The sequence below is a fragment of the Montipora capricornis genome, chromosome 14 (genome assembly GCF_036669925.1).
Source record: "Montipora capricornis isolate CH-2021 chromosome 14, ASM3666992v2, whole genome shotgun sequence".
NCBI lineage: Eukaryota > Metazoa > Cnidaria > Anthozoa > Scleractinia > Acroporidae > Montipora > Montipora capricornis.
The window spans coordinates 38,582,609-38,608,847 of record NC_090896.1 but is presented as its reverse complement, the minus strand read 5'-3'; the positions used below and the strand labels follow the sequence as shown (position 1 = coordinate 38,608,847).

The 26,239-nt window shown below is 39.9% G+C and overlaps 1 protein-coding gene across 1 annotated transcript in view; it reads right to left on the bottom strand.

Moving 5' to 3' along the window:
• Positions 1 to 4,166: 4,166 nt before the first annotated feature.
• The window catches only part of LOC138032569 (complement receptor type 1-like), a 64,452-nt gene continuing 42,379 nt past the window's right edge, over positions 4,167 to 26,239 (bottom strand). Inside the window, exons 39-47 of the mRNA XM_068880275.1 lie at positions 25,891 to 26,058; positions 25,562 to 25,729; positions 25,166 to 25,333; positions 24,594 to 24,722; positions 21,616 to 21,786; positions 20,904 to 21,098; positions 9,112 to 9,234; positions 7,939 to 8,061; positions 4,167 to 6,505 (exon numbers count right to left, since the gene is read on the bottom strand). Of these exons, the coding sequence (XP_068736376.1) occupies positions 5,598 to 6,505; positions 7,939 to 8,061; positions 9,112 to 9,234; positions 20,904 to 21,098; positions 21,616 to 21,786; positions 24,594 to 24,722; positions 25,166 to 25,333; positions 25,562 to 25,729; positions 25,891 to 26,058 (2,153 nt within the window). The 3' untranslated portion in view covers positions 4,167 to 5,597. The remainder of the gene's footprint in view (positions 6,506 to 7,938; positions 8,062 to 9,111; positions 9,235 to 20,903; positions 21,099 to 21,615; positions 21,787 to 24,593; positions 24,723 to 25,165; positions 25,334 to 25,561; positions 25,730 to 25,890; positions 26,059 to 26,239) is intronic.

The window sequence follows — 26,239 nt, the reverse complement described above, 5'->3', positions numbered from 1 at the left end:
TGCCGAGTGATACTGTGTCACAAAGGGTAAGATATCATTAGGGCTTTCATTCCTTTGCTTCAACGCTGATTCACTTTCTGCATAGAAGTGTGTCAAATAGACGTTTCGGATAGCCTCTAGCATAGAGATGTGATTTGAGTTTGTAAATGTTCTCTTCAAAAGTTGTTCTTGAAGAATTAGTGCGTAGACGTCTTAAGGCTTCGCCCAAATTCTTTTTTGACACCTGGTGGGTGGCTGGAGGAAAAATGAGTGTACTGAGAGGTTTCAGTCGGCTTGAAGTGTGTTTTTTTATCCAGTATGGATTGAGTTTGAAAGCGTTAGCCTTTGTGTACAGCACTGTGTAGCAATTTGGCTTGAGCGTTTGAGATCTCAGCCGTAAATTTTATGGTAGGGTGGTGTGTTTGCTTGTGTGATGAACTTGTCTATGTCCGGCTTGCTGACATCGCACAGCGAAAAAATGTCGCCAATGTATTTTTTTTTTTTCCAAATCGTTGGCTTTATGATACTTTTGCTAAGAATCTGTCTCAAGATTGACCATAAAGATATTTGCAAAGGCAACAGCCATTTTAGTACCCATGGCGGTACCGTAAATTTGTAGATAGTTCTTTCCGTTGAACTGGAAAGAATTCTTTTTGATTATGTAAAGTCTTCTCAGCATTTCTTTAATTTGATATAGTGTGTGGCGATTGGAGGGTTATTTTTCTGAATTTTTTTTGTATGCTTTACATACAGTATTGTTTATCAGCAGCGGGTTTCCCTACGGTGATTTCCCTACGGTTATTTTCCCTGCAGTGATTTACATACGCTTGGGTTCATCCAAGCGGTGGGAAAATTGAACATCTGAATAGGTAAGGGAAAGGCCCCAAGTGAACTTTCCTCTGTGGTTGGGGCATGGATATTTTCTGAAACCACACATTCTCTTTCATTGTCCCTGAAAAGCCCCCAAGGGGAGCAGTCAGCCACGTAATTATAAATTATTCAATATTCAGTGTTTTTCTTCATTGAGAGAGGGACGGGACTCCAGACTGCAACCATCGATCATAGTCTGTCCTTTTGGAAAGCTTAGGAAAAGTTAGCAGATGTAAGAATCATGAAAGATTATATTGATCTTTGTAACAGGTTTCCTAATCATTTGGACACCAAGATGATAATTTAATTTTAAAGTACTTGGAATTAGTATTGAATTACATGTTAACATGGAGGAATTGGCATATATTAGTTTTGGAAAACTATCAATCACCATGACTGGCCAAGCTGTCAAATGTGCACTAATTTAGATTTCATTGGCATTAAGTAATAATAGCATCATTCAGTGATTCCACCATTCTACCAGATGAAAGAAATGCCTTTAACCAGGAAATTAGGGTTGTCACAAAGTTTTGATGACCAGTGATATTGCCGGTTGCTTTCATAATTTCACCGAGAGAATTATGTAAAGGAGTAGAGGAAAAGCCGAGGTTACATTGGCATCTACTTTCTTTAAATCTCCTTCCGCTTAAATTATATTTGATAACCCATTGTAAACGTCGGTGACACAAAGAGTATGTTTGAACTTTGCCAGTAGCCCATGAATCTCTTTTAAAATATTTTTTTCAGGGTGAAGATGACACCAATGCAAGTTATATTTGCTCTGCCCCATATGAAGGGCCCAGTTTCAAGCCGCATTGGTGGACAGGGGCGTAGCGTGAGATTTTGAAGGTGTACGCACACGAAGAATGTTTTAAGCGCCAAAGTAGGGGGGGTCTGGGGGCATGCTCCTCCAGAAAATTTTTAAAGTTAGGGTCTCGGAAATGCTATTTCCGACTATTTTCGAAGGAAATTTCAATAAATAAAAGTAAAATAGTAAGTTGTTTATTTTACCTATCTGCCGAGTTTTCTCTGCAGCAAGCGACAACACAAACAGGGAGTTTACAGTACAAGCAAAGGGCAAGACGTCGCAAACTCAGTTATAATCATCATCATCATCATCATCATCATCATCATAACATATCCTTAAAAAATAACTGGGAACTGGGGGACTGGTGATACTGAGGCCTGACACGTTTCTTGCTATTAATGCCTGGCCAAACGGGTCCACTGAACATGTTAGTGTAACATTATCCAACATTGTTGAATCAAACATGTTGCACTCGTTTGGCCACCATGTTCCATGATGTTGGAAGTCGTTGAACGAAGTTTGATTTCCATCAAACATCGCCTTCAACATCATCCAACGTTTCTTTTGTTCTAACGTGTGAACAACAGTGTTGCATTCTTTAAGCCATCACATTCAACAGTGTTGCACGCGCGCGTACTCTGCGGCTATCGGTATCCATGGTAATGGCTTATTCGTTGCATCTGTTTCGCGTGTTGGCACGTCAGTTCAAGCTACTAAATAGTGATCGAGCAAAGTCTTGAATGTCTGAGCGACGAAAGCTTAAGCAATCTCTATTCGAACACATAGCCCCCTTGTGTTCAAAGCTCTCAGGGGCATGGCGCCAATATATCTGTAGTATCTTTTGCAAGTCAAGACCGCGGGACGCTACTCCCTACGCAGTGATGCCCTGGGTTTTCTCAAGGTACCTCACACCTGCATGGTGCAAGACCTTTGAAGACCGGGCATTTGCTGTTCAAGTTACCAGCTTCTGGAATAGCCGTCCTCTTGCTATCACAGAGAGTGACTCTATTGATATTTTTAAAAGGAACTTGAAAAGGCCTACATGGCGAGAGTTTGTTTTCTAAGGATGCTGGGTAGATTTTGGTTCCAGAACCTTGAGTCCAAAATTCTGGATCCAGCATGTTGCATTCGTTGGACCACCTCGTTCGACACTTTTCAACAGCGTCCAACAATGTTGGATGATGTTGGATTCGTTTGGCCAGGCCTGTATGGGTTAATGAAAAGGTACTGGAAATACTCACACAGAGAAACATCTGTTTAATTCGAAATTTAAAAAAAAAACTTGGCCCGATTTTATAATGACTAAAACAAATTACTGCCTCCATGGAATAAGGATTCCCGGATTTTAGCTGTACGTATACGTACGGGCGTACGTGCGTATACGGACGCTACGCCCCTGGTGGAAGGCATAGTGCTCTTGCCGCTTGCACTAATCCTGCACTCCAAGCATAAGGGATGGCCATTCATCTGACCAATTATGCCGCACTATATTGCAGCTTAAGTTACATTTATAGATGTAATAAGCATTGTTATGACTAGAATGGATCCACCAAAATGGAGTTTAGTTTACCTGAAATTATTAAAGGCGTGTCTTACTCAACACTAATTAAACAGAAATTGGGAACAAAACTCGAATTTTGATGAGTCAAACATGGCAAACCTAGCTGTCAATTAGCCATACTGCCATACTATCAAGTTCAGGTTGTTGGAATGCCAAATTTTTAAAGTATACAAATTAGGCGTCTTGCCTTTAATGGTGCAGATTTAGTGCTTAATATAACACTAAAAATGGTACTTGGCATGCCTGAAACGTGTGTTACTCCAAGCAGAGTGTTACTGTGTTTTTTTTAATGCTGCTGGTATTGACAAAATAGTTTTCCTAAAACATGCCAAGTTTGCTGTTGATCTTTGCTATCTATTCGTCATGAAGTATCTAACCTGATTTTGGCAGATCCATTATTGTCACTGGAACACTCGTCATGAGAAAAAGAAGCGAGAAATACTGCATCAACAGTATGGACTAACTTGCTGAATGCAGTACAACATATAAAAAAAAAAAAAGACTAATTGGAGGTGCCATTCAGACGTGTTAAGCTGTTGTTTTAAAGTGCTTAATAATTATTGTTTGAGGTGTTGTCTTAAAGTGCCTATGAAACAACAAAAAAAGATCTATTTTTCGCTTGAATGTTCTCTTTTTTTAATTATTTAAAAAATTGATGACGTCGCAAACTGTTTAAGTGTGAAGATAAAATTAGGAATAACCTAGAATATTGGAGTCATGTTAGTCATACTTCATGGCTCTAGTAGTTTTTGTTGGCAAGGCAAAAAATAGTGATTTCCTGTGCTGTTGCCATCACAACTGTTTCACTGACTGGTCTGTGAGGGTTAGAAGAGATGCAAGGCAATATGGCTTCCATTTCTATTTCTGGTCCGCCTGTCCACCTATTCTTATCTTCTCAAAAATTAAAGATAGTTATTTCATTGCTTAAAGGAACTGGAGACAAAAGTGTTGCCATGAAAACGTCATAACGGTTGTCATCTTTTGCTTCATTTGATGCACATTAGATGTGCTAAGTTTCAATCACACCACTATAATATTACCGAAGATATCCGTGATTTTGTGATTTATCTTTATACTTACTGAGTAAATGGTTTGTAACATCGTCAATTGTAGAAAAAGACGGAAATATCTCAGGAATAAGAAAATATATTTCTAGAAAGAAAATGTCATTTTTCAACGTTTTGAAGGGCCTTTCAAGTAAGCAAATAATACAATTCTCAGGGGCACCCAACGAGAATATAGTTAAAAACCACTTAAACATAGCATTGTTAAACGTATTTTGGTATTTAAACGGTAGGTATAGGCATATTTTTATCCCCTATTTTTTTTTTTTTTTATCTGTTCGGAAAACCTAGCTGAAAGTCTTAGTGATCCGAAATTATAGGGATCAAAATTTACGTTTTCGATAATTTCAGCCAGAAAAAATGCTCCCGAACATTCTAGGTGACCTTTTTAGGGTAAAAGTCCGTTAAAATGGGCAGTTATAGCATTTTTTAGATGTTCGAAAAGCCTAGGACAGGCAGGCAAGCAAGAAATTTTAGATCAAATGTTCCGAAAGTTCTAGATCTCAAATCGCCTTCCGAACAGATATTTTCCGAAAATTGACGTTGGGTGCCCCTGAATTCTCCTCATGGGCAGTTTATCATCATTACAAGTGAAATCAATAAAGTACCGTTTATGTGGTGTGTGTATCTGCTGTATACAACCCCCTTGTGTATTTGCAAGAAAAAGGCATTTTCCCAAAATAAATTACATGGCAGTGTTTTACCTACCCTAGTAAAACTCTTCCATTGAAAAAAGTAATACAAAGCTAACTTTTACTTACCCATTTTTTTTTTTAATCTATTGTGGGGATTGCTGTGTATGTTTCACACAAACTGACGATGTGAGGACATCACAATTTAAACTGTAACGTGCCTTTCTGGCAAAAGCAATTCCTTTGAAAGCAATGTATTAGTGGGGACCCAACACCGCGGGTGTGTAGCGATACTCGTGGCCCCACAAGTCACCTTGTGTAAATACATACGTAACAAACTCTTAATTTTGTTGCACCTTTAGACACAAAACTGGCGCTCGTTCCACTGTCAAATATCGATTCCTAAAAGTAGCAAAGCACATAGCGAGTTTTAAATGGCCGGGCCTTCTTTTTTTCAAGAATGTATTCCACCAAGATTGGTGACCATGAGGGGCTTCTTAGTTTTAGATTATATTTGCGCTTAAATCATGTAAACAATTCGAATCAGGTACGTCGAAAATTAACAAAAGTGGGTTACAGAAAGTATATGCAAAATAACGAGATGCAGTTTTTGAAGCATACCTCATAAAAGGTTTTAAAAAGCCATTTCAATGACGTCGCATACAAAGGGTAGATTTTCATCGCTAGCCAGGTAATTCGACTATTTGCACCATGCCGTCATCATTTGAATTTCTGCCAGATACACGGCGACAACTCGCACCACTACAATAGGAACCTCCACCCCCTCCGGCTTGCAATGAGTGAGTGCCGCTTCCTCCACCAGAATAACCACCTCCACCTCCTGATGCTCCATTATCTTCAGATCCCCCTCCCCCACCACCAAATCCCCCAACTGCCCCAGGGGGTGGTCCACCATTGAAACCACTATTCATTGCACCTGCTCGTCCTCCTACCCAACCCTGGGCACGTGACCCACCCCTTTCACCATGACTTTGTCCTGCCCTAGCACAACCCTGCGCTAACCATCCCGCGCCAACTCCCCCATGATACCTGGCAAATGCACTGTTGCACTTACCGGGAAATCCCTCAGTTCCCCCCTTTCCGCTTGTAGACGAATATCTTCCTACGCTTTTAGATCCTCTAGTGCCCGCCTGGCCATCCACCCCATTATATCCAGAAGATGCACCTCCACCTCCTCCGGCAGCCAGCAAAAGTTCATTACTTGTTGTATAAACAAAACTCCCTCCCCCTCCCCCAGTACCAGCATTGTCCTCCACAGACAGTCCCAGTTGAGCTGCTGTTCTGGTAGTGGATTGTCCTCCTTTCACCTCTACTGAATCTCCTCCTCTCTGTCCCACCACGATATTCAGCACTGTTCCTTTATTTAGCGTAAACGTTCCCTCTACGAATGCACCTCTACCTCCGTAATAAGTCCCCGGCATGTAACCGTAGTTATACGAGTGTGTTCCTCCTCTAGCGCCCCAGGTTTGGATTTTATAACGTCCGCTGTTTGGAATTGTGAACCTTTGTATAACACCATAACGTCCCTTTCGACCACTTGTCGTCAAGGTTACAGTTACAGGAACAGGACCTAATATAAGTATAGAATTATAACAAACGATTCAAATTGCGTTCAAAATTTTAGTGCAATAGATCTGATCTGAACTATTATCATTATTTGTATTGTACTGTTTTCAAAATTAGAATGTAAATTATTCAAAGTTGGTCTAGTCGTGACCTTTCTTTGGGAAATCATTTTCGCATGTGCTTGCGAGATGGATGCAAGTACAGGTAACTCCCGTTTTAGATTTCCAAGATGAGTCGAAGAAGAGCTAGTCTGCTTCAGTCAGTGAAGTTCGACCAAACGAGGCACAAAGATAAGTGGACGATGGAAATTTTTCGAAAATGACAAAGGAAGGGAACATTTAAATTTCTGGATTTGGAAGTTGGAAGCGTTTCAAAGATTGCAATAGACCAATTTCGATAAATTAATTACAATTCAGTTTTCAACAAAGGACATCATCTCGAGGCTCTGAGAATCAAATGTAAGGATTTTTATGAGTTTACTCCCCACAGCCTCCAGATGGTATGATGCCTTTTGCTTAGGATTGAATTTCAATAGATCGAAAGTGGGCTATTTTCATCTCGTGTGTAATGTCGAGGAAAATATAAAGGACTTGAGCTTCGATACGGTGAGAGCAAATAAGTGAAAGGTTGGCCAGCCGTGTCAAAATTCGTTGTAAGCGAGCCTCGAAGGATTTTGAAAACTTGAATATTTTTCGCTGTCTCTTAGCAATGGATGCTAGCTGGACCTTGAAACTTGGTCAAGGAGAAGTAAATTTATGAGCGTGACTGATGCCAGAGAAGTGTGATTTCATCGGCGAGATGTGATATAAGTTGGAAATTACTTTCTAGACTTTCCTTAATTTAGGTACGAGTGACACCCCGGGAATTTGTGAAGTCGCTTAAATCGCATTCAATCAGATCAGGCAAATGACCACACAAAAACCGAGAAAGTCACCACGACAATTAAGTACAACTTTTTTTAATGAGAACTTGTGCGGGTAAATATCTTTTTCAGTTTGTTATCGCGATTCCCATACAATTCCTTATATTTTTTTTTTACCCTCCGAGTCTGGGCTGCCTGTGGTTTAAGTTGATGACAATAAGTAACATTATTATAGGGAAGATATTTTTGACGTCACCTATTGTCATTAATGTGCCAACCAGACCCTCGTTGGCTGTCGTATCAAAAGGTCTTTTGTTCCTGTAATTGGCAAATTTGAATAACAAAAGAAATGTTTGTAAACAGATATCTTCCCTATATGACTTGCTCCGTGAGAAGGCAAGATGAACCAAATCCCGCGCTGTGAATTTCAAATGAAAGGTAATGAGAGGAAACTTGTATACAAAGTTCTACGTAAAATAATAGTTTAAATTCTAGTAATACCTAGACGAATGTCCTTAATAAGTTTTCAGATACGCTTTATATTTTAACTTGCAAATGATTACGTTTAACTTCACCTTTGCATATTTTCCCGTTACCAGTGTACCCCGGATTGCAACTGCATCGGTAAGAGCCAGGCGTATTGGTGCATGAAGCTTTTATGTGACAGGCAAGAGAGGACGCAGCGCATTCATTAACATCTACAACAAAAATGAAACAACATTAAAAGTCCATTAAATGTAGTCTGTATTAACAGCCTTACTCTTGACTCTGTCCCCGGTTGTTTGATTGAATGAAAAGCTCAAGTGTGTTAAGGCTTGACCAGCCTAATTATTATGCATATTTTTATTTGAAGGGAAGGCATTTGTCCCGGACCTATGAAGCTTGGCAGGCAGTTAGTTATCGGTATTGTTATAACTTTTTCAAAATATCCCGTACCACATTCTTGTCACGTGACCCGAAATCAACTTATAACAGTTACATTTTTTACTCAAAAATGGGGAACATTCAGCTACATTATATCAATCTTGTTTCTTGATTATTCGATGACCCCTTCCAAGGGCTTTGTCATGCCGCCTTTTAATCATGTCCACATGTTAAGAGCAATGAACAATTGAGGAAAATAGGTCACGTGACATGATAAACATCCAAATATCTTGAAAGGTAAATACGGAGTACCACATTAAAAGGCGGCATTCGATAGGCACAGTTGTACTAAACGTGTAAATGCCAAACGTTTTCAAAATTTTGAAGTATAAATGTTCCCCATTTTTGAATAAAGGATATAAACGTTATAAGTTGTTTTAGGGTCACGTGACCAAAATGCGATACAAAATATTTTGGCGAATCAATAACAGCACCGATAAAAAACTTTCTGCTAAGTTTCATAGACATTGGACAAACGCTTTACTTCAAATAAAAATATGCATAATAATTAGATTGGTCAAGCCTTAATACACTTGAGAGGCAAAAAAGACGAAGGGAAAAAATCCCTCTTAGGTGTGACATTGAGGCAGTGGGGTAGGTTGGGTACTTAGATCAAATTGAAATCGATAAGCTCTTAAGCATTAACGGGATAGACGGGGGGAGGGGGGTGGAGGTGAAGAAGTGCAATTATTTATATCTGGAATCAAGAAACAAAAAGCATGTAGCTCCTAGTCCGAAAAAAAGCCAATAGCAAGCCAATTCGGTACCCTCTAAAAGAGTATAGCTTTCAATCACATGACCAAAAGTGACAATGGTGTTCTTACCAGTACAGGTTTTTCCGTTGCCAGTGTATCCAGCCTTACACGAACACTCATAAGATCCTTCGCTATTCTTGCAGATGGCATTGAGGTGGCAGGGTGAGATTGGTGCATTACATTCGTTGAAATCTAAAACCAAAATGCAACATCTACCATGAAGTTTAAAAGAAAAAATGCGTTTCAATTTTGAACAGAAACCATAACTGACAGCATTCTTCCACTGTAACTGTTTCATCCGAGTCTGAAAAGTTGAACATTCCTTATCCTTACTTATAGAAGGCGTTTAAAGAGAGGAGTTTCACCGGATCTTCACATAAGTAAACGACATTTAGTTAACAAAAATTTATTCCCTTTTATAATTGCAGTAATATTCGTTGGTAAGACCGCCGACCGAGTGGCTCAGTTGGTTGAGCATAACTGATTAGAGGGTGCTTCCTTTGTAATTGTAATTACATCTTCAAATGGTTAGACTCTTTAGCCTTTTCGGTTAAGGACGATAAATCGTAGGCCCTGTCTCATAACTCTTCAATGTTCATAACACTTGAGGGGGGTATAGGGTATTCTCGTGAACCGTGATCGGACTCGTTTAACTCTCGTGAAACGTTAATTTCTTTTTTTCTTGCATAGTGAATCGTGATTTCATTCATTAATGTGAAGTGAGATTGAAGCCTTTTTTTGTTTTGTGAAATGTGAATTTGCTTGTTATGTCCGTAAAAAATAATTATCTGCTACCATAAAAATGAAGAGCTATCTTCCCCATTTCCGGCGACAACTCAAAAAAGACAACAGCAAAAAGCACTACAAAACGCTGGAGAACGAGTAGATGCCGGCAATAAGAGGTAAGTCTAAGAGGTAAGTCTAAGGCCTCAGTTATTAAGCTGTTCTCATCTCCGTGAAATAGCCAAATGTTTGTCCGTTACTCGTGAAAATGCGGTTTTTAGTACGTGAAACGCGAAAAGCCCGATTTATTAGTTTATGTAAAACGTGACCTCCCTCCCCACCTATACCCCCCTCACACTTTGGGACGTAATCTACGATTCAACAGCATAAAGGAGACAGAAGGCGAAGATTGCAAAGCCCTAATAACGGGCATCATTCAGAGTGAGTTAGGAGTAGATGTATCTCATATCCGATTCCATGCAGTACATTGAAAGAGGGAAAATCTTGAAGGTAAAATTAGGCCTATAATTGCAACATTTGTAAGCCGCAAGGACAGGGATGCGGTGTGCTCAAAGAAAGGTAGGTTGAAGCATTCTTCTAGTTATAGTGACACCTATATAACAGAGGACTATGCTCGAGCGATCCAGATCGAGAGAAAAGTTTCAATAAAAGCTTCTCACTTTGTTGGGAGGAAGGTTTACTGCCTTGTGTTGGCACGTGTTCCATTTAAATATATCTCTGTGTAAGGTGATTGTTATATAACTATCTCCTCCCTAAATGTAAGAGCCCTGTCCAACAAAACGAAGCAAAGAGCAACCTTTCTATGGTTGAGAAAAAAAAAAGGTTTTCTGTATATTTTTTGCAATTGGCTCATAGTATTGGCAATCTGAATGGGGCTATGCAGCAATTTTCACAAGTTTCTCCAGCTGTAGAGTGGATGTCGCTGTTCTTTTCAATAATAAGTTTCATTTTCGAATTCTTAAGAATTTTATCGACCATGAGGAGAGACTTATAATAGCAGATATTGATACAGAAGATAGAGTATTAAGAGGCTGTCTCCGTAAAAGCGGTCTTGTCGATCTGGTTTGAAACATAGATTTCGCTCATTTCTTGTGTGTTGCAAGACCTTCATGTGCCTATACTAAAGCCATAATCCGCTTGATCGCATCTTTTAAATTATTGGAGTTTTGAGGGATTTTTTGGTTCACTCCCTCGAACGCCCCTGGTGCCCTATATAGAGGCTTCAATTTGACCCAAATTTGAAGATCAATTTATCAAGAACCAACGAAACCTGAACAAAACAAAATCTATGGCCAGTTACTTCATGTCTTTTGAATAAACAAAGGTGACTTTCATTAACATTGAGATTGAATAAAGCTACCACCGAGACTTTAAAGGCACCCATATCGTACAGCTTCATCAGACACGCGAACACCGATCAACTTCAAACTCTATTTATGAAAAAGTGAGACGGTCTTTTTCAATCAAACCAACGCAGCTGGAAAGTAAGTACCATACATAATGTCATCACGGAGAGAAACCTTGCGGCTCGTCCTTGATGGAATATTTATAGCTCTCTGAACTTGCCTAATTTCGGTGATCTCCAAGTTTTGGCTCCACATTGAAAAATTTCGTTAACAGGGAGCGTTGCACCAACCTCGCACTCTGAGAGATCTAAAACAATCCTAAATAAACGTAAAATACATTTAAATGCATTACAGGTCAATTGAAGGGAAATAAACCCTCTTTTAACGGCCTTAGCTTGTCTTACCTGCAACGAATAATGCTTTAGTGTTCCAATTTCGCTTCATGATTTTACAAAAAAAGGGACGATCTCTGCTGCCTAAGCACTGGATCTCTGAAGGTGCAAATCAAGTTTAGGTATCTAAGTTGCCCTTTCTCTTCCATTATCATTTTTTTACATCGAAGTTTTTCCTCGGCAAAACCGTTAACATCAGTGAAGATCGCCACCATATTTACCTTTTGGGACAACCGCTGACGAAATTCAATAATAGCACTTGTGAGGCAAAGTTGACAGCTGGGTGGCGAGGAGTGTGTCCGTGAGGTTTTTTTAAATTTTATTGCAATAAGAGTTGTCAAATTTAGAATTCCTCCACGCTAAACCTGAACACAATTGCAAAACATCTCGTAACAGCACCTCGTCTTAGGACCCCCTAAACTTTCCAGTCATCGGCGCTAACACGCACCCACTTAACAATATCATGCATATGGGTCTGGCCCGTTCCCTCTTGCACAAAAGACGATTGGGCTACTGTCTAAAATTAAGTTGACGAATCCGTTATAACAAAAGTAAATGTTTAATTCTATATGCTGTACCAGGAGTTGCTTAGCACTGCTTTTACCCATAGGCGTGGGCCAATCTCTCGAAAGCTTTGGTAAGCCCCAAAATTACCTTACCGAATGATTCATAGCTTTACCCCAATTAGTCGTTGTTCCTTTCACGGGAGGGGTGAGAAGGATGCTGACTTCTAGCATTCATAACTCTGAAGAGCAAGCGATCAGCAAATGTCGTGACATTTCCTAAAATTTCAATAGAATTCTGACGTGTCAAAATTTGTTTATATATGGTTGACATTTTCACGGGAACTACTTTTTGTTTTTTTCTGTTTTGGTAGTTTTTTCCTCGTTTCTTTCATGTTTCAAAATATCTCAGCTTTTTTGTCTTCTTTTACGAATTTTTAAATAAAATGTTGTTTCTTTGCTCACGTTATTGTTAAATACTTGACGACTCCCTAACTTCCAACATTTTGCCTCAGACTCAAAATGGCGTATCTTCGACGTCATGTGGCAACGGACCGTTCTACGTATGAAGATTCATACATGCTGCTACTTTTCTAAAATTGAAATCTATGGCAAAGAAAGTGTAGTCGATGTACATGTAAAACGTGGCAAACGTGGGGGAGATGACAGTGAAACGAGTTCTTCGGATGCTCTTACAGTTATATTATTTTTTGGTAAAAGCCTATTGATAATTCCTTTAGTAACAACCAATAAACTAAAGCAAATGTAGACTGCCAAATACAGAAAAAGTTATGGCGTACGTAGTACGTCATAAGAGAATTGCCACCAAACATCAGCTCTTTCAGTTTGAAGAAAATCTGTATCAACAGGTGGATGGTGTTGCTGTGGGTTTGCCTCTGGGACCCCTCATGGCAAACGCCTTCATGTGTAATATGGAGAAACAACTGGAAACAGACGTCTAAAAACGCTACGTTGATGATACACTTAGCGTAATGTCTGATGTTGAAACAGCTTCAGAACTCCTAACGACCTTGGACAACACTCATCCTTCTATCGACTTCACAATGGAGCTCGAAGAAAACGGCAAGCTTCCTTTTCTGGGAATGGAAGTAATGAAGAATGGATGCCGGCTAGACACAGAGGTGTACAAAAAAACGACGGACATTGGGCTACTGTTACACTACCACAGCCACGTAGATGGGAGATACACACGCTCACTACTGAACACCATGCTTAACCAATCGTTTAGCTCTCATCTACATGGAAGTTTTTTTCACGAGGAATTTGAACGCCTTATAGAGACCTTTGCTTGATTGTGCTGCCCAGACAATCTTGTGCAGTCTACCATCCGCGAATTCATCGATTCAAAAGTGTCTGAAGACTGACGCATGCAAGTATTTGAGAGGCGAGAAGCTCCAATCAGAATCGTGCTGCCCTTTAAAGATCAAAGATCTGCAAACGCAGTGCGCAGACAACTTGGTGACCTCAGTCGAAAGGTCAATGAAGACATTAGCCCGGTGTTCACAAGTCGGAACATCAAAGATGCAATCAAAGTAAAGGAAGACAAGCCGCCCCTGGTGAATCAGCAATGCGTGCTGTATTATTTTAAGTGTGACCTGTGTGATGCAGGTTATGTCGGTTATACGTGCCGACACCTTCACCAACGAATTGAGGAACACAGAGGATCGGCAGTCGGAAACCATCTCAGAGAGCGACACGATTTGGAACCGGACGACATCGCGCAAAGTTTTAGAATTTTGAGGAAATGTCAAAACAAATTTGATTGTCTTATTTTCGGAATATTTTTTATCAAAGACCTAAAACCAACGCTAAACAAACAATCTGATTCCATCCGTGCTAAATTATTTGTTTAGATCAGGTTATAAAAGCTTATTGTTGTTTATTCTTCTAATTAGTTTATGTCCGCCATTTTTTACAAATATTTTATCACTTCACATACTTTACTGCCTTTTTAGTGATGATGGTATTGTAAACTATTTTTAATTATGACAAACATATTTATGCTAATTTACTTGTACATTTTAACTCAATCTTGAAAATGACCTCCGGAAGGTCGAAACGTCGTGACTTTTTATCGTTAGTTTTTATCATAAAATCGATTTCCAAGAATTTACTCATCAAGAGTACTTAGTAAACCCGTATTATTTGGTATGCTCCGCGCATTTAGACCAAGCGGTCCTTTTTGGTTGCTGAAAAAATTTTAAAGGCATTCTAAACAGTCCTACTTTCTAGACTAAAATGACATCAATAAAAATAAAATCCGGTTCCCAAACGTATTACTGAGAAGCAAAATAGTTTTTAAAATACTCTAGAAATCTGAGGTTGCTTTAAAGGTAAATCTAAAATCATGAACCATAATAACTTCTGAATGCGAAGCATCGGGCAACCAAAAGAGAACAGCTTACTTTTCCCATAAGCCGAGTCTTGGTCTCCTGGGCTCGGGTTTGTCATTTTGTTTTGCAACTGTGTGCAGGTTTAGCGTGGAGGAATTCTAAACTATGACAACTTTTAATGCAATAAAATTCAAAGTCCTCACCGACACCCTCCTTTCCTCAGTACCTCACAGGTGCTAACATGAGTTTGGTCAGCGGTTGTCCCAAAAGGTAAATATGGCGGCAATCTTCACTGGTGTTCACCGTTTTGTTCGGAGGAAAAACGTCGATCTAAGACTGATAATAGCAGACAAAAAGCAACTAAGCTTGATTTTCACCTACAGGGATCCAGTGCATGGGCAGCAGAGATCGTCCCTTTTTTTGTAAAATCATGAAGCGAAATTCGAACACTAAAGCATTATCCTTGGCAAGTAAGCCAAGCTGAAGCCGTTAAAAGAGAGTTTAGTCCCTTTCAATTGACCTGTAATACATTTAAATGTATTTTACGTTTATTTAGGATTGTTTTAGATCTCTCAGAGTGCGAGGTTGGTGCAACGCTCCCTGTTAACGAGTCTTTCAATGTGGAGCCAAAACTTGGAGGTCGCCAAAATTAGGCAAGTTCAGAGAGCTATAAATATTCCATCAAGGAAGGGCCGCAAGGTTTCTCTCCGTAATGACATTATGTATGGTACTTACTTTCAGGCTGCGTTGGTTTGATTGAAAAAGACCGTCTCACTTTTTCATAAATAGAGTTTGAAGTTGATCGGTGTTCGCGTGTCTGATGAAGCTGTACGATATGGGTGCCTTTAAAGTCTCGGTGGTAGCTTTATTCAATCTCAATGTTAATGAAAGTCACCTTTGTTTATTCAAAAGACATGAAGTAACTGGCCATAGATTTTGTTTTGAATGAAGGGGTAGTTTCTAAAGAAACTGTGGTGCTGCGTCGGTGGGGAAGTAGTATACAAAAATTAGGTTTTATCAACGGAGTTGATAATGTAAATTGGCCACCGTACAGAGATTCTAAAAGCTGACGTTTCGAGCGTTAGCCCTTCGTCAGAGCGAATCGAGGGATTATGGGTTACGTGTAGTTTTTATAGTAGAGTAGGAGCTACGCTATTGGTGGTAACATGGCAACGTGAAAAAAAGGAATATATTAGTTAAATGAAAAGCGTTCGTTAATACCGTGAGGATTAAGGGTGCCGATTTGAAAGATGAATTTTTGTTCCAGATTCTTGCGGCTTTCCGTCGTACCTAGATGTAGGGAAAGGCCGCAGATAGCCATGTGTTTTTTGGAGTGGTTAGGCAGATTGAAATGGCGAGCGACTGGCTTGGATGCATCCTTGTCATTCTTCTCAACATCGCGAAGGTGTTCGCGGAATCGGTCACCTAGTCGTCTACCTGTCTCACCAATGTATAATTTATTGCATAACGTGCAGGTTATGCAATAAATGACATTTGCGGAGGTACATGTGAAACGATCGGTGATCTTAACAGATCGCTTAGGTCCCGATATCTTGCTAGTGTTAACAATGAAAAGACAAGTTTTGCATCGTGAGCGCGCGCATTTGAAAGTGCCGGGTTGCTCGTTAGTTTTGAGCACGCTTCTAACTAAAAAGTTGCCTACGTTTTTGTCGCGTTTGAATGAAATAAGTGGAGGTTGCGAAAAGATTCTACCAGTCTCGGGATCATTTTGGAGTAATTTAAAATTACTAAGAATGATGCTTTTGACTGCGTGATTATGAGGATGGAAAGTGAGGGTGAATGGAATTCTGTCATTCTTATCCTTTTGTGACGTTTGTAGTGATGACTGTCGATCAAATTGTTGGGCGCGATGAGTACTAGTGCGAGTGTACTAGTGTGCACTACAAACCTACTGATTCACACAGTTATTTGTTGTATTCATCGTCACATCCATCACATGTCAAGAACTCCATCCCTTATTCTCAATTTCTTAGACTTCGACGTCTATGTAGTGATGACTCCGATTTTTCCAGCAAATCAGAGGAGATGTGCCAGTTCTTCGAAAAACGTGGCTATCCTGTCTCTGTGGTCAAAGCGGGCCATCATCGCGCCCAACAATTTGATCGACAGTCATCACTACAAACGTCACAAAAGGATAAGAATGACAGAATTCCATTCACCCTCACTTTCCATCCTCATAATCACGCAGTCAAAAGCATCATTCTTAGTAATTTTAAATTACTCCAAAATGATCCCGAGACTGGTAGAATCTTTTCGCAACCTCCACTTATTTCATTCAAACGCGACAAAAACGTAGGCAATTTTTTAGTTAGAAGCGTGCTCAAAACTAACGAGCAACCCGGCACTTTCAAATGCGCGCGCTCACGATGCAAAACTTGTCTTTTCATTGTTAACACTAGCAAGATATCGGGACCTAAGCGATCTGTTAAGATCACCGATCGTTTCACATGTACCTCCGCAAATGTCATTTATTGCATAACCTGCACGTTATGCAATAAATTATACATTGGTGAGACAGGTAGACGACTAGGTGACCGATTCCGCGAACACCTTCGCGATGTTGAGAAGAATGACAAGGATGCATCCAAGCCAGTCGCTCGCCATTTCAATCTGCCTAACCACTCCAAAAAACACATGGCTATCTGCGGCCTTTCCCTACATCTAGGTACGACGGAAAGCCGCAAGAATCTGGAACAAAAATTCATCTTTCAAATCGGCACCCTTAATCCTCACGGTATTAACGAACGCTTTTCATTTAACTAATATATTCCTTTTTTTCACGTTGCCATGTTACCACCAATAGCGTAGCTCCTACTCTACTATAAAAACTACACGTAACCCATAATCCCTCGATTCGCTCTGACGAAGGGCTAACGCTCGAAACGTCAGCTTTTAGAATCTCTGTACGGTGGCCAATTTACATTATCAACTCCGTTGATAAAACCTAAATTTTTGTATAGATTTTGTTTTGTTCAGGTTTCGTTGGTTCTTGATAAATTGACCTTCAAATTTGGGTCAAATTGAAGCCTCGATATAGGGCACCAGGGGCGTTCCAGCGGGTGAACCAAAAATCCCTCAAAACTCCAATTTAATTAAGGTGGCTTACTACAGTTATCCGAAGAAAAATATCAAAATTTTGAATCTGTGAAATTAAAGCAAAATGATGTCTCTTGTGGAGTGTTGGTCACTGCAATTGTTGTAAAATGTAATTTTACCTAACAAATAAATACAAATCAGGGGAAAACGCTTAATATAGTGACGGACTTGCAGGAGGGGGGACTAGAAACTAGACATTTCAAAGGCCTTTTTCTCAAAACCTAGCCGTACAACCAGGGTTAAAATTTGCGAATTAGTAAACAACATGTAGACAAAACCGTCAAGATTTTTTCCAAAAAGGTCCATCAGACAGTTTTTCAGTTATTATTAAAATAGACGAAAATCGACGTTTTTGTCATTTGTGAAAAACCTGCCTGGCAGATTTAACTAGTTATACGTGGAGAAGAAAAAAAATCCTGAAATTTAATGCCGTCTTGACTTTTTCCTCGTTAGCCAGACATTGTTTCCCAGCATGGTTAACGCAGATGTTCTCCCTGGGTACAGGACTGACCATTCATTGATTAAGTTAAAATTAAAATTACGAAACATCAAAGGGGGCCTGGTTTCTGGAAATTAAATTCCCATCTCTTATCCGAGAACCTATATATTAGTCTTATAAAGAAAACAATTGAGGACACATCCGAGGAGTACAAAGGGAAATTTGAATGAGCGTGATGCTGTTACTTTGGAAATATAAGACCTCTTTGCTAAAGAACTGTTTAAAATTTGGGCACGTCTCAGCATCCAAAAACAGCCCTCAGACCCTTTCAATTTGCCAATATGGCATAACTCTCTATTAAAGCTGATATAAGGCCGGAATATGTCTATCAAGTCACCTGCTAGATGATTATCTTTTGGTGTTTTCAAGGCCAAATATGCTGTGAAAAGCAATTTTCTCCAGTATTAAAGCGTTGTGAGTGCGGTTTTCAGATTTAAAACGATTACCAAATGGTAAACAGGCGAAAAGGAACACAGGCGCACAAATAGAACATTTATTAACATCCACGGATTTAAACTATTAATTAATTTGGAAAATCCACCAAACAAAATCTTGGTAAATCGGTTACATCTTGCAAAAGTTTAATTAAATAATGATTTCTGCAAGACGGCTTCTAACATCCTCATTAAACAGGTGGCTTCTATACCACTCAAAAGTCAAAGTAAATGGTTGTCAGAGTTTTCGCCGCAAAATTTAGGTGATATAGATTTGCAAAATACGTATAATTTGGCATTTCTTTGCACTGGAGAATCCAAGTTGCAATTATTTCAGCTTACGTTTTTGCATGGAAGAATACCTGCGGAGAACGTTCTTTTCAAAATTGCAATTAGTCTTGCACCTGACTATTTATGTACTTTCTATAATCACTGTCCAGAAACTCTCCTTCATCTCTTCAGGGAGTTCCATCTTATACAAGTCTTTTGGAAAGATGTTAGTCATTGGATTAACAACAAGCACTGCTTGTCAAATGCGGTCTTCTCCTTTTCATCCTGTTTAGGCTTTGTTCATAACCCATCTAATTTATTGTTCCATCTCTTTCTTCTTATAATTATGTAGATACCATATCTTTTGGCCCAAATCGATGCGATGCGTGTTGTCACAGTCTCTTTGCATACAGAAATTAATGATCTGTTTAGAAGCAGAGAAGCGCTGACAATCAAACAATGTAGAAACGTTTTTAATGAGCGACTAAAGCGAATTTTCCCATTTCCCTTCAGAATCAGTTAAAAATAATAAATCAGTTGAGTTATTTTCAATAAATTCTTTGATTGAGTTATCTAATGGAAAAAAAATTATCATTTTTCATTTTATCCAAATACATTAATTGGTGGTAAATTTTCGTAGATATTTTCAAATTTTGGGATGTCCTTAATAGCAAGTGGAAAACTTCCTAGCCTTAAAAGTCTAAATATGTTTTGCGGAGAAAAACCACTCAGAGCAGAGATCCAGTAGAGAACCAACAAACTCAACTAATGTCTGGGCCACATTGGCGGGAGGCGAGTGATTTTAACCACTGAACCATCTCCGGCGGCTCCCACAAGCATGTAATAAAACCATCTGCTTGTTTTTATCCCGAATAGTGCAATGTGCTTTTTTATAATCCGTACAGGCTTTTTGCGAGGCGAGAGACCTCCTTAATATAGTTTCCAAATTAACCAAATAGGGATAATTTCTAGTGCCCAATCAAATGCACGTACTTACAATGGCGTTGAGTATTGGCCAATGAGCATCAGTGACCGTTTTACGGCAGTGAAAGTACGACTTGACTTGATAATGCAGCCGTATACTTAAAAAAAATTCTTCTGACTGCCAAATTAGACTGGGCCAAGGGGCAAGTCCAACGTTGGAAGTCCTCAGAATTTTAATTTTTGCCCAGTTATTTTCAATTGAACAGCATAAAAATACAAATATTTGAAATACAAAGGCCAGTGAATCACTTGGCTATCATATTCTTATTAGCTATGACGACATACAGATTTCGCGATAAATGAGATAAAAGGTGACTTGATGAATGAAAAGTGCGTTCGATTGGAAAAATTGGATTTAGATCTTAACATCCGGATCATTGGATTTGCAATCAAGCTCAACGGATTCGGCCACGGATTTCTTCCCAGGGGTGGCGCAGTGGTGAGAGCACTCGCCTCCCACCAATGTGGCCCGGTTTCGATTCCCAGGCCCGGCGTCATATATGGGTTGAGTTTGTTGTTGGTTCTCTCCTTGCTCCGAGAGGATTTTATCCGGATACCCCGGTTTTCCCCTCTCCTCAAAAAAAGGCCAACACTGCCAAATTCCGGTTCGATCCGAAATGCACGGACATATGTTGAACGAGCTCCTGAGCGCTCTTAAGGTGTTCCGTAGGTAAACAAATTCTATTTCCATTTTCAGGTGGAAAAATCTCAGCAAAATTCCACGGCTTCCGATTTGTTTTTAATCCGAAGATTTGGCTCAAATTGTTCAAACTAAGGTTGCATAACTTTAACTCGGTTGATACGTCACTGCTTGACCGCGGGCACATGACTAGGAGCGAACATCTCCAACGTTAAGCCTATGTCGCGGCATTTTGACAGACCAATCTATTTTTAGACTACCTTGTCCGAAAAAAAAAAGAAAACAACAAACAAAGGCAGTTGCGGTTCGATGACGATATGACAGCAAGTTAGTTTCTTGTGATTGATCATCGGACTCCTACCGGAGTATCATGCGCAGGAAATTCAACTAAGAATAAATCGGTTTATGAAAAGGCCGTGACAGGAATGTAGCGCTGTTGTTCGCTCCTAGTCATGGGTTCTTCCTTGGCCAACACTTAACGTGAAGTATATTTTCTTCTCTGGGTAGCGACTTATCCACTGGGGTCTGGAATTAACGATCTCTATTCGAATTTTCCAATCAAACGTACCCTAAGTTACCTTTGCACAGGGGCTTGGTCGTTTCCATCCATTTTCCATTTCTGCAAGAGAGCGTTTCGTTACCAGTCAACTTGAAGCCGTTGCGACAGCGGTATCTTGCCAAAGATAGGTGAACGTTTATATCAATCACGGTATCGTTGGGTGGATTTTGAAATAAACCTGTCAGCATGTCAAGGCATTTTGCATCACCTAGGCCTGTAATGCAAGACAAACTATTAGCTTTTCTCATGCAGGTATATGCATGCACTTGTGACAAGGATATGGGGTATCCCATACCAAATCACTATTGACGTACGCATCGTCTTCAATGATAATTTCTGCTCGTATTTCAGGCATTCTCTGGCACTGTCTTGCCGTAGTGATTACTGCACATATCACTTTGACACCAGAAATTTTAAAGATTTCGAGCAGCAAAGGCACCTCCCAATAATGCGTTCGTGCCTCCGTAGAGATTATTATTGTTTTTTTTTTTCTTTTTTCTGTTTTTTTTTTTTTTTCACCAAATTTCATTCCCGCAATTTTCTGATTTATTCCGCATCACAGAACACGACTGATTTCCGTTAAACGACAGAAGACGGCTAGTATTTCAGTCACCTTTGGTGGTTTTTGCAACCTGGCCATGCTGCGTGCAATAAGAACTTAGTGAGACTCTTTACTGACTTCCCTGTGAACTCATTGCCGGATTGCAGTGTTGAGTAACCTGTGTACTTACTGCAGCTAGCCTTTTTGCCATCCCATTTTCCGTTTGCTCTGCACGTGCGCTTGGATGATCCGTGAAGCGTGAATGGTACGGGACAAAAATATATAGCCTCGCTGCCAAAGCTACGGCCATTGTTGACAAGTCTCAAGTTAAGTCCCCTTGAAGGTTGTTTACACTTTAGTCCTAAGCACAAGATGAAGGAGACGGCACTTTACTACCCAACTATATTATAAAGAAACCTTACAGTGAATCTAACGTTTAACCCAATCCTACCAAACATGGCTCTTTAAAACGAGCCATGCGACTTTCAAACGAAACAAATGATGTTTAGTCTCCTCCTTGGGCTTTGCGCGATGTTCGGCATAGCTCGTGGTGTCACTTTCCTACTTATTGGGCCATCTCAGACAGACGCACGCGAGATAGTTGGATATATACAGCTCTTTACAAATCTAGAATTTCTTTGTGCCTTTAACACAGAATAAGTGGCAAATTTGCGCAATCCTCAAATGTAAGGCTAAAACATTCTCGCTGAATAACTTGTGGGGGTTTTACGAATAAGCTCCTGGCACCTTTTTTTTAGTACCACCTTGGGATATTTAGGCAACCTTTTAACGCCGCTGTGGAGTATTTTTCACCCCACTTTTATACGCAGAAAAGATTGTTTCTTTGAACTCCTTCGTGTGGCAACCTTTACTTAGCTCCCCGAATAGTTTGATTTAAACATGTTTTAAACCAGGAGTGGTCATTAGTATAGTGAGCAATTGGTACCTGCACATGAATGATTGTAATCTCGGAATGGTTTTAGATCTATGACCTCTATGTAGCCCCCACTTATGTGGGCTACCTAGCTCGATATCTTCACCTAAGTATTGTTGAACACACACACAAAAAAAGAAAACGGCGATTGGGTAAAACGCTAACAGTCCCTTTAAGTCATTTGAACCGTCCACTTTAGAGAATGTCAGCAGTCTGACGTTTAGAAACATTTTATTGAAAGCCCATGGGAACACAAGCCTCGATCCTCAAAGAAAGCCAGTTTTTCGTACTCCAAATGTGCCAAAAAAATTGACTGACCTGTTTATGAGATGCTCGTTGTTCGTTTTTTTTCTCGCCCCTTCGGGGCTCGGAAAAATACTACGCAACTCGCAAAATATCCTAGCTTATTTGACTTATTTAAATGTATGTTAAACCTTTCAATAAGTTGTATTTATACATTTCTTATTTATTATCATTTCCACTGACATCTTAATGACGTCAGTTCAAATTGTCCTTGAAACGTCGTCATTTTTGTGAAAATTATTTTTTAACATGTTTTTAAAAGAAACATTTTTTGGCAGTTCTCTTTTTTAATTTTGTATGTCCCGTAGATCGAGACTCTTTGCGTTGATTGATAAAGTGGCAAAAGACTTGGCAGAAAAGCTATCCTAAAAAAAGTGTTCTAAATGTAGAATGTGGGAGGCGCGGTGACCTCGTGGTTATTGCGCTCGACTCCGGATCGAGTGGTCCGGGTTCGGGTCCTGGCCGGGGACATTGTGTTGTGTTCTTGGGCAAGACACTTTACTCTCATGGTGCCTCTCTCCACCCAGGTGTATAAATGGGTACCGGCGTAATGCTGGGGGTAACCCTGCGATGGACTTCATGCTACTGAAACCGGAGATAAGCGCCGGCCTGATGAGCCTTCTGGCTCTTAAGCAGAGACTTTTTTTTAATTAATGTAGAATATCAAAGAGAACCAAACCTCCAAGGAGAGATAATAATGCAGGTTTAGGACTGCGGATCATAAGCTACTGTTAAATCCTGTGCAGTGTAAATGCAACCAAGTTAAAAAAAATTAACTGCGGGTATGAAATGAAGTGGAGCTGCGAGGATTATAGTCATAGCTTCACTTGATTTCATATCCGCAGTTCAATATATGGTTCGTTTTATATATCATTTCATTGTTGTTTCAATCATCTCGGGAACATTAGAACTCACAAGTGACCAGCTCACAACGTCAGTGGCTTCATAGCTCAGTTAGTTAGAGCGGCGCACCGGTATCGCAAGGTCACGGGTTCAAACCCCGTTGAAGCCCTGAATTTTTAAGGCTCCTCTACACAATTCCAATAATTGCATTCATAACTGCCAGGATCATAGCTTCCCCAATCCCGTGCCCAGAGTCCTCGGGGTTTTGTTCAGCGGGTGAAGTCCCGCAGAGACTCTGGAATAACGTACTTGAACTATTTTTTTGATTGGTTGCTCGCATAACAATGACAGTCCGACAGGAATTCGGTAAGTAATGGGGAAACCCCAGAATTTGGAGGGAGATTCTGAATCTAAAATTAATTTCAACGCTTTTTGTTTTTTCTAGTTCAAAAATATATACCAATCACAAAAATAAATAAAACGACGGGGTTTCAATTATGTCTAATACCGCAAGGGAATTTCCCAAGCTGCTAAAAACTAGTTACCGTTGCAGTTGCAAAGGTATCGTGGGGAAACATTACATCAGTCACTTTGGGGAGAAATTCGTGGAAGAAGGTCTTGTCAAAGCCATTCAGAATTGCGGAAACATCAAATTGTAGTATAAGAAGACATTGGTGTCGTTTCCAGAAAGATTTGTCAACCGTTTTGCTTGCACGGTGGTATTCTATACGATGGAATGCACACTGAAACACTAAAAATACACTGACAGGAATACAGAAGTTTCATCTTCATTCGCTCTTACAACAAGCCAATGAACTGTTACATTTCTCCTTAAAACTGAAGAAATCAATTTGTATGGTGTGTAAAGCTAAATTTTTTGTTTTTCGAACACTTTCAACCCATCATTTCTACTTTTTACTGTTATCTCTTTTCTGTTTCCGTTTAAACTCAAGCATCCGCATTAAGACCGCAATCCACGTTTTCTGGGAAAACGGGTCCATTATCCCACATTCTCTCCGGGCGCTCACCCGCTGACCAAAAGCCCCGAGGACTCTGGGTACGAGATTGTAGCTTCATTTGTTACTTACTTTTTGTAACGCAACTTAATCCACAATCGCCGTCGCATAAACACCTCCGATCATGAAAGCAATCTTCATTAGACAAGCAAGACACCATGCAGTTATGATTTGGCTCAGAATTCGTCCTTGGACATATGGCTGAGGAAGGAAGAAAGATTGTAAGACCATGTTACTTTTTCTCTAAAAGAACCTTACATTGAGCTAGTTAATCCTCTTTAACCAATTGGCGCAATAAGCTCTCCGACTGCAGAACAACATATAAGAACTAAAGAGATGTATGGATGAACAGAAGGGGACCAGTAAACAGAATGGAATTAAGCAATCCGTTACTGCAACTTTTCAGGACCGCGTAGTTATAGCGCACAGCGAGAAAAGATGCCGGGTAAAAGCGCAAGAAAACCACTGAAATTTGATTAGCTGAGAACGTGCCACGACACTGATTTTTAAGCCATTCATTATGCAAAGCACAGCAAATCGCGGGGATCCTATAATTTCAAAGCAAATGCCTCGTGTGGGATGGCAAAAACTAAAGAAGGTAGTTATCTTTATCGGCAATGTGAGCACTTTAAATTGTTTGAAACCTTTGCAGATGGGAGACGTTCCATTCCATTTTCCTTCAACACACTTGAGTTGCCTGGTGCCTTGCAGTTCAAATCCATTATTGCACGAAAAAAAGACTACAGCTCCGTGTTTAGTCCCGTTGTGATGTACTTTACCATTTCTTGGTGACTCAATAGAATCGCAAGAGGCTGCGAAAAGAAGAGAAAATCAAACAGTTCCTGGGCTTTTTGCTTTGCAAATTTTCTGTTGAAGGTCATACGTTCCACTCCACCACGTGCAATAAGCATTTTTTTAGTATATACTTCAACGATAAATTAGGGCAACTTAGAGGCACTCCAAACACAACATAGCGGGAAGAAACAACTTTTGAACATATCAGACAATGACAAAAAAAACTATTTTCATTTAATTACTACCTTTGCATTGCGGCATATGTCTACTCCACACTCCGTCATCACATCGGATGGTTTCATTTCCCTCCAAACTGTACTTAGGGTTACAGTGGAATGTCACCGTTTTTTGGTGACCAAAATCGGAACCTAAACGTCTACCATTAGGTGGTACACCGGGATCCACGCACGGTGCTATGTATAAGATCAAGAAAAAATTAAACCCGGTTATATTTGACTTGTGCTTTATTCCGGGACATACAACAACACTCTAAGCTTAGAAGGAGACTTAAGAAAAATTTCTACTTTGAACCTATTCTGTATATAAGGCGAAGCTATTTCGACTTGCCTACTACCTTTGCATTGGGGTAAATGTCCACTCCACACTCCGTCCTGACAGCGGATTGTTTCATTTCCCACCAAACTGTATTTAGGATTGCACTGGAATGTTACCGTCTTTTCGTGACCAAAATCGGAACCTAAACGTCTGCCATTAGATGGCATACCTGGATCCACGCACGGTGCTATGTACATGATCATAAAAAAAACGAAATATATTTGACTTGTGCTTACAAGATCTTAATTCCGACACATACAAGAAGACTCTAACCTTGGACGATTTTAGAAGAATTTCTACTTTGTAAGTACTGTGTAAGGAAATGAAAGCTATTTTGACTTGATCACTACCTTTGCATTGGGGTAAAT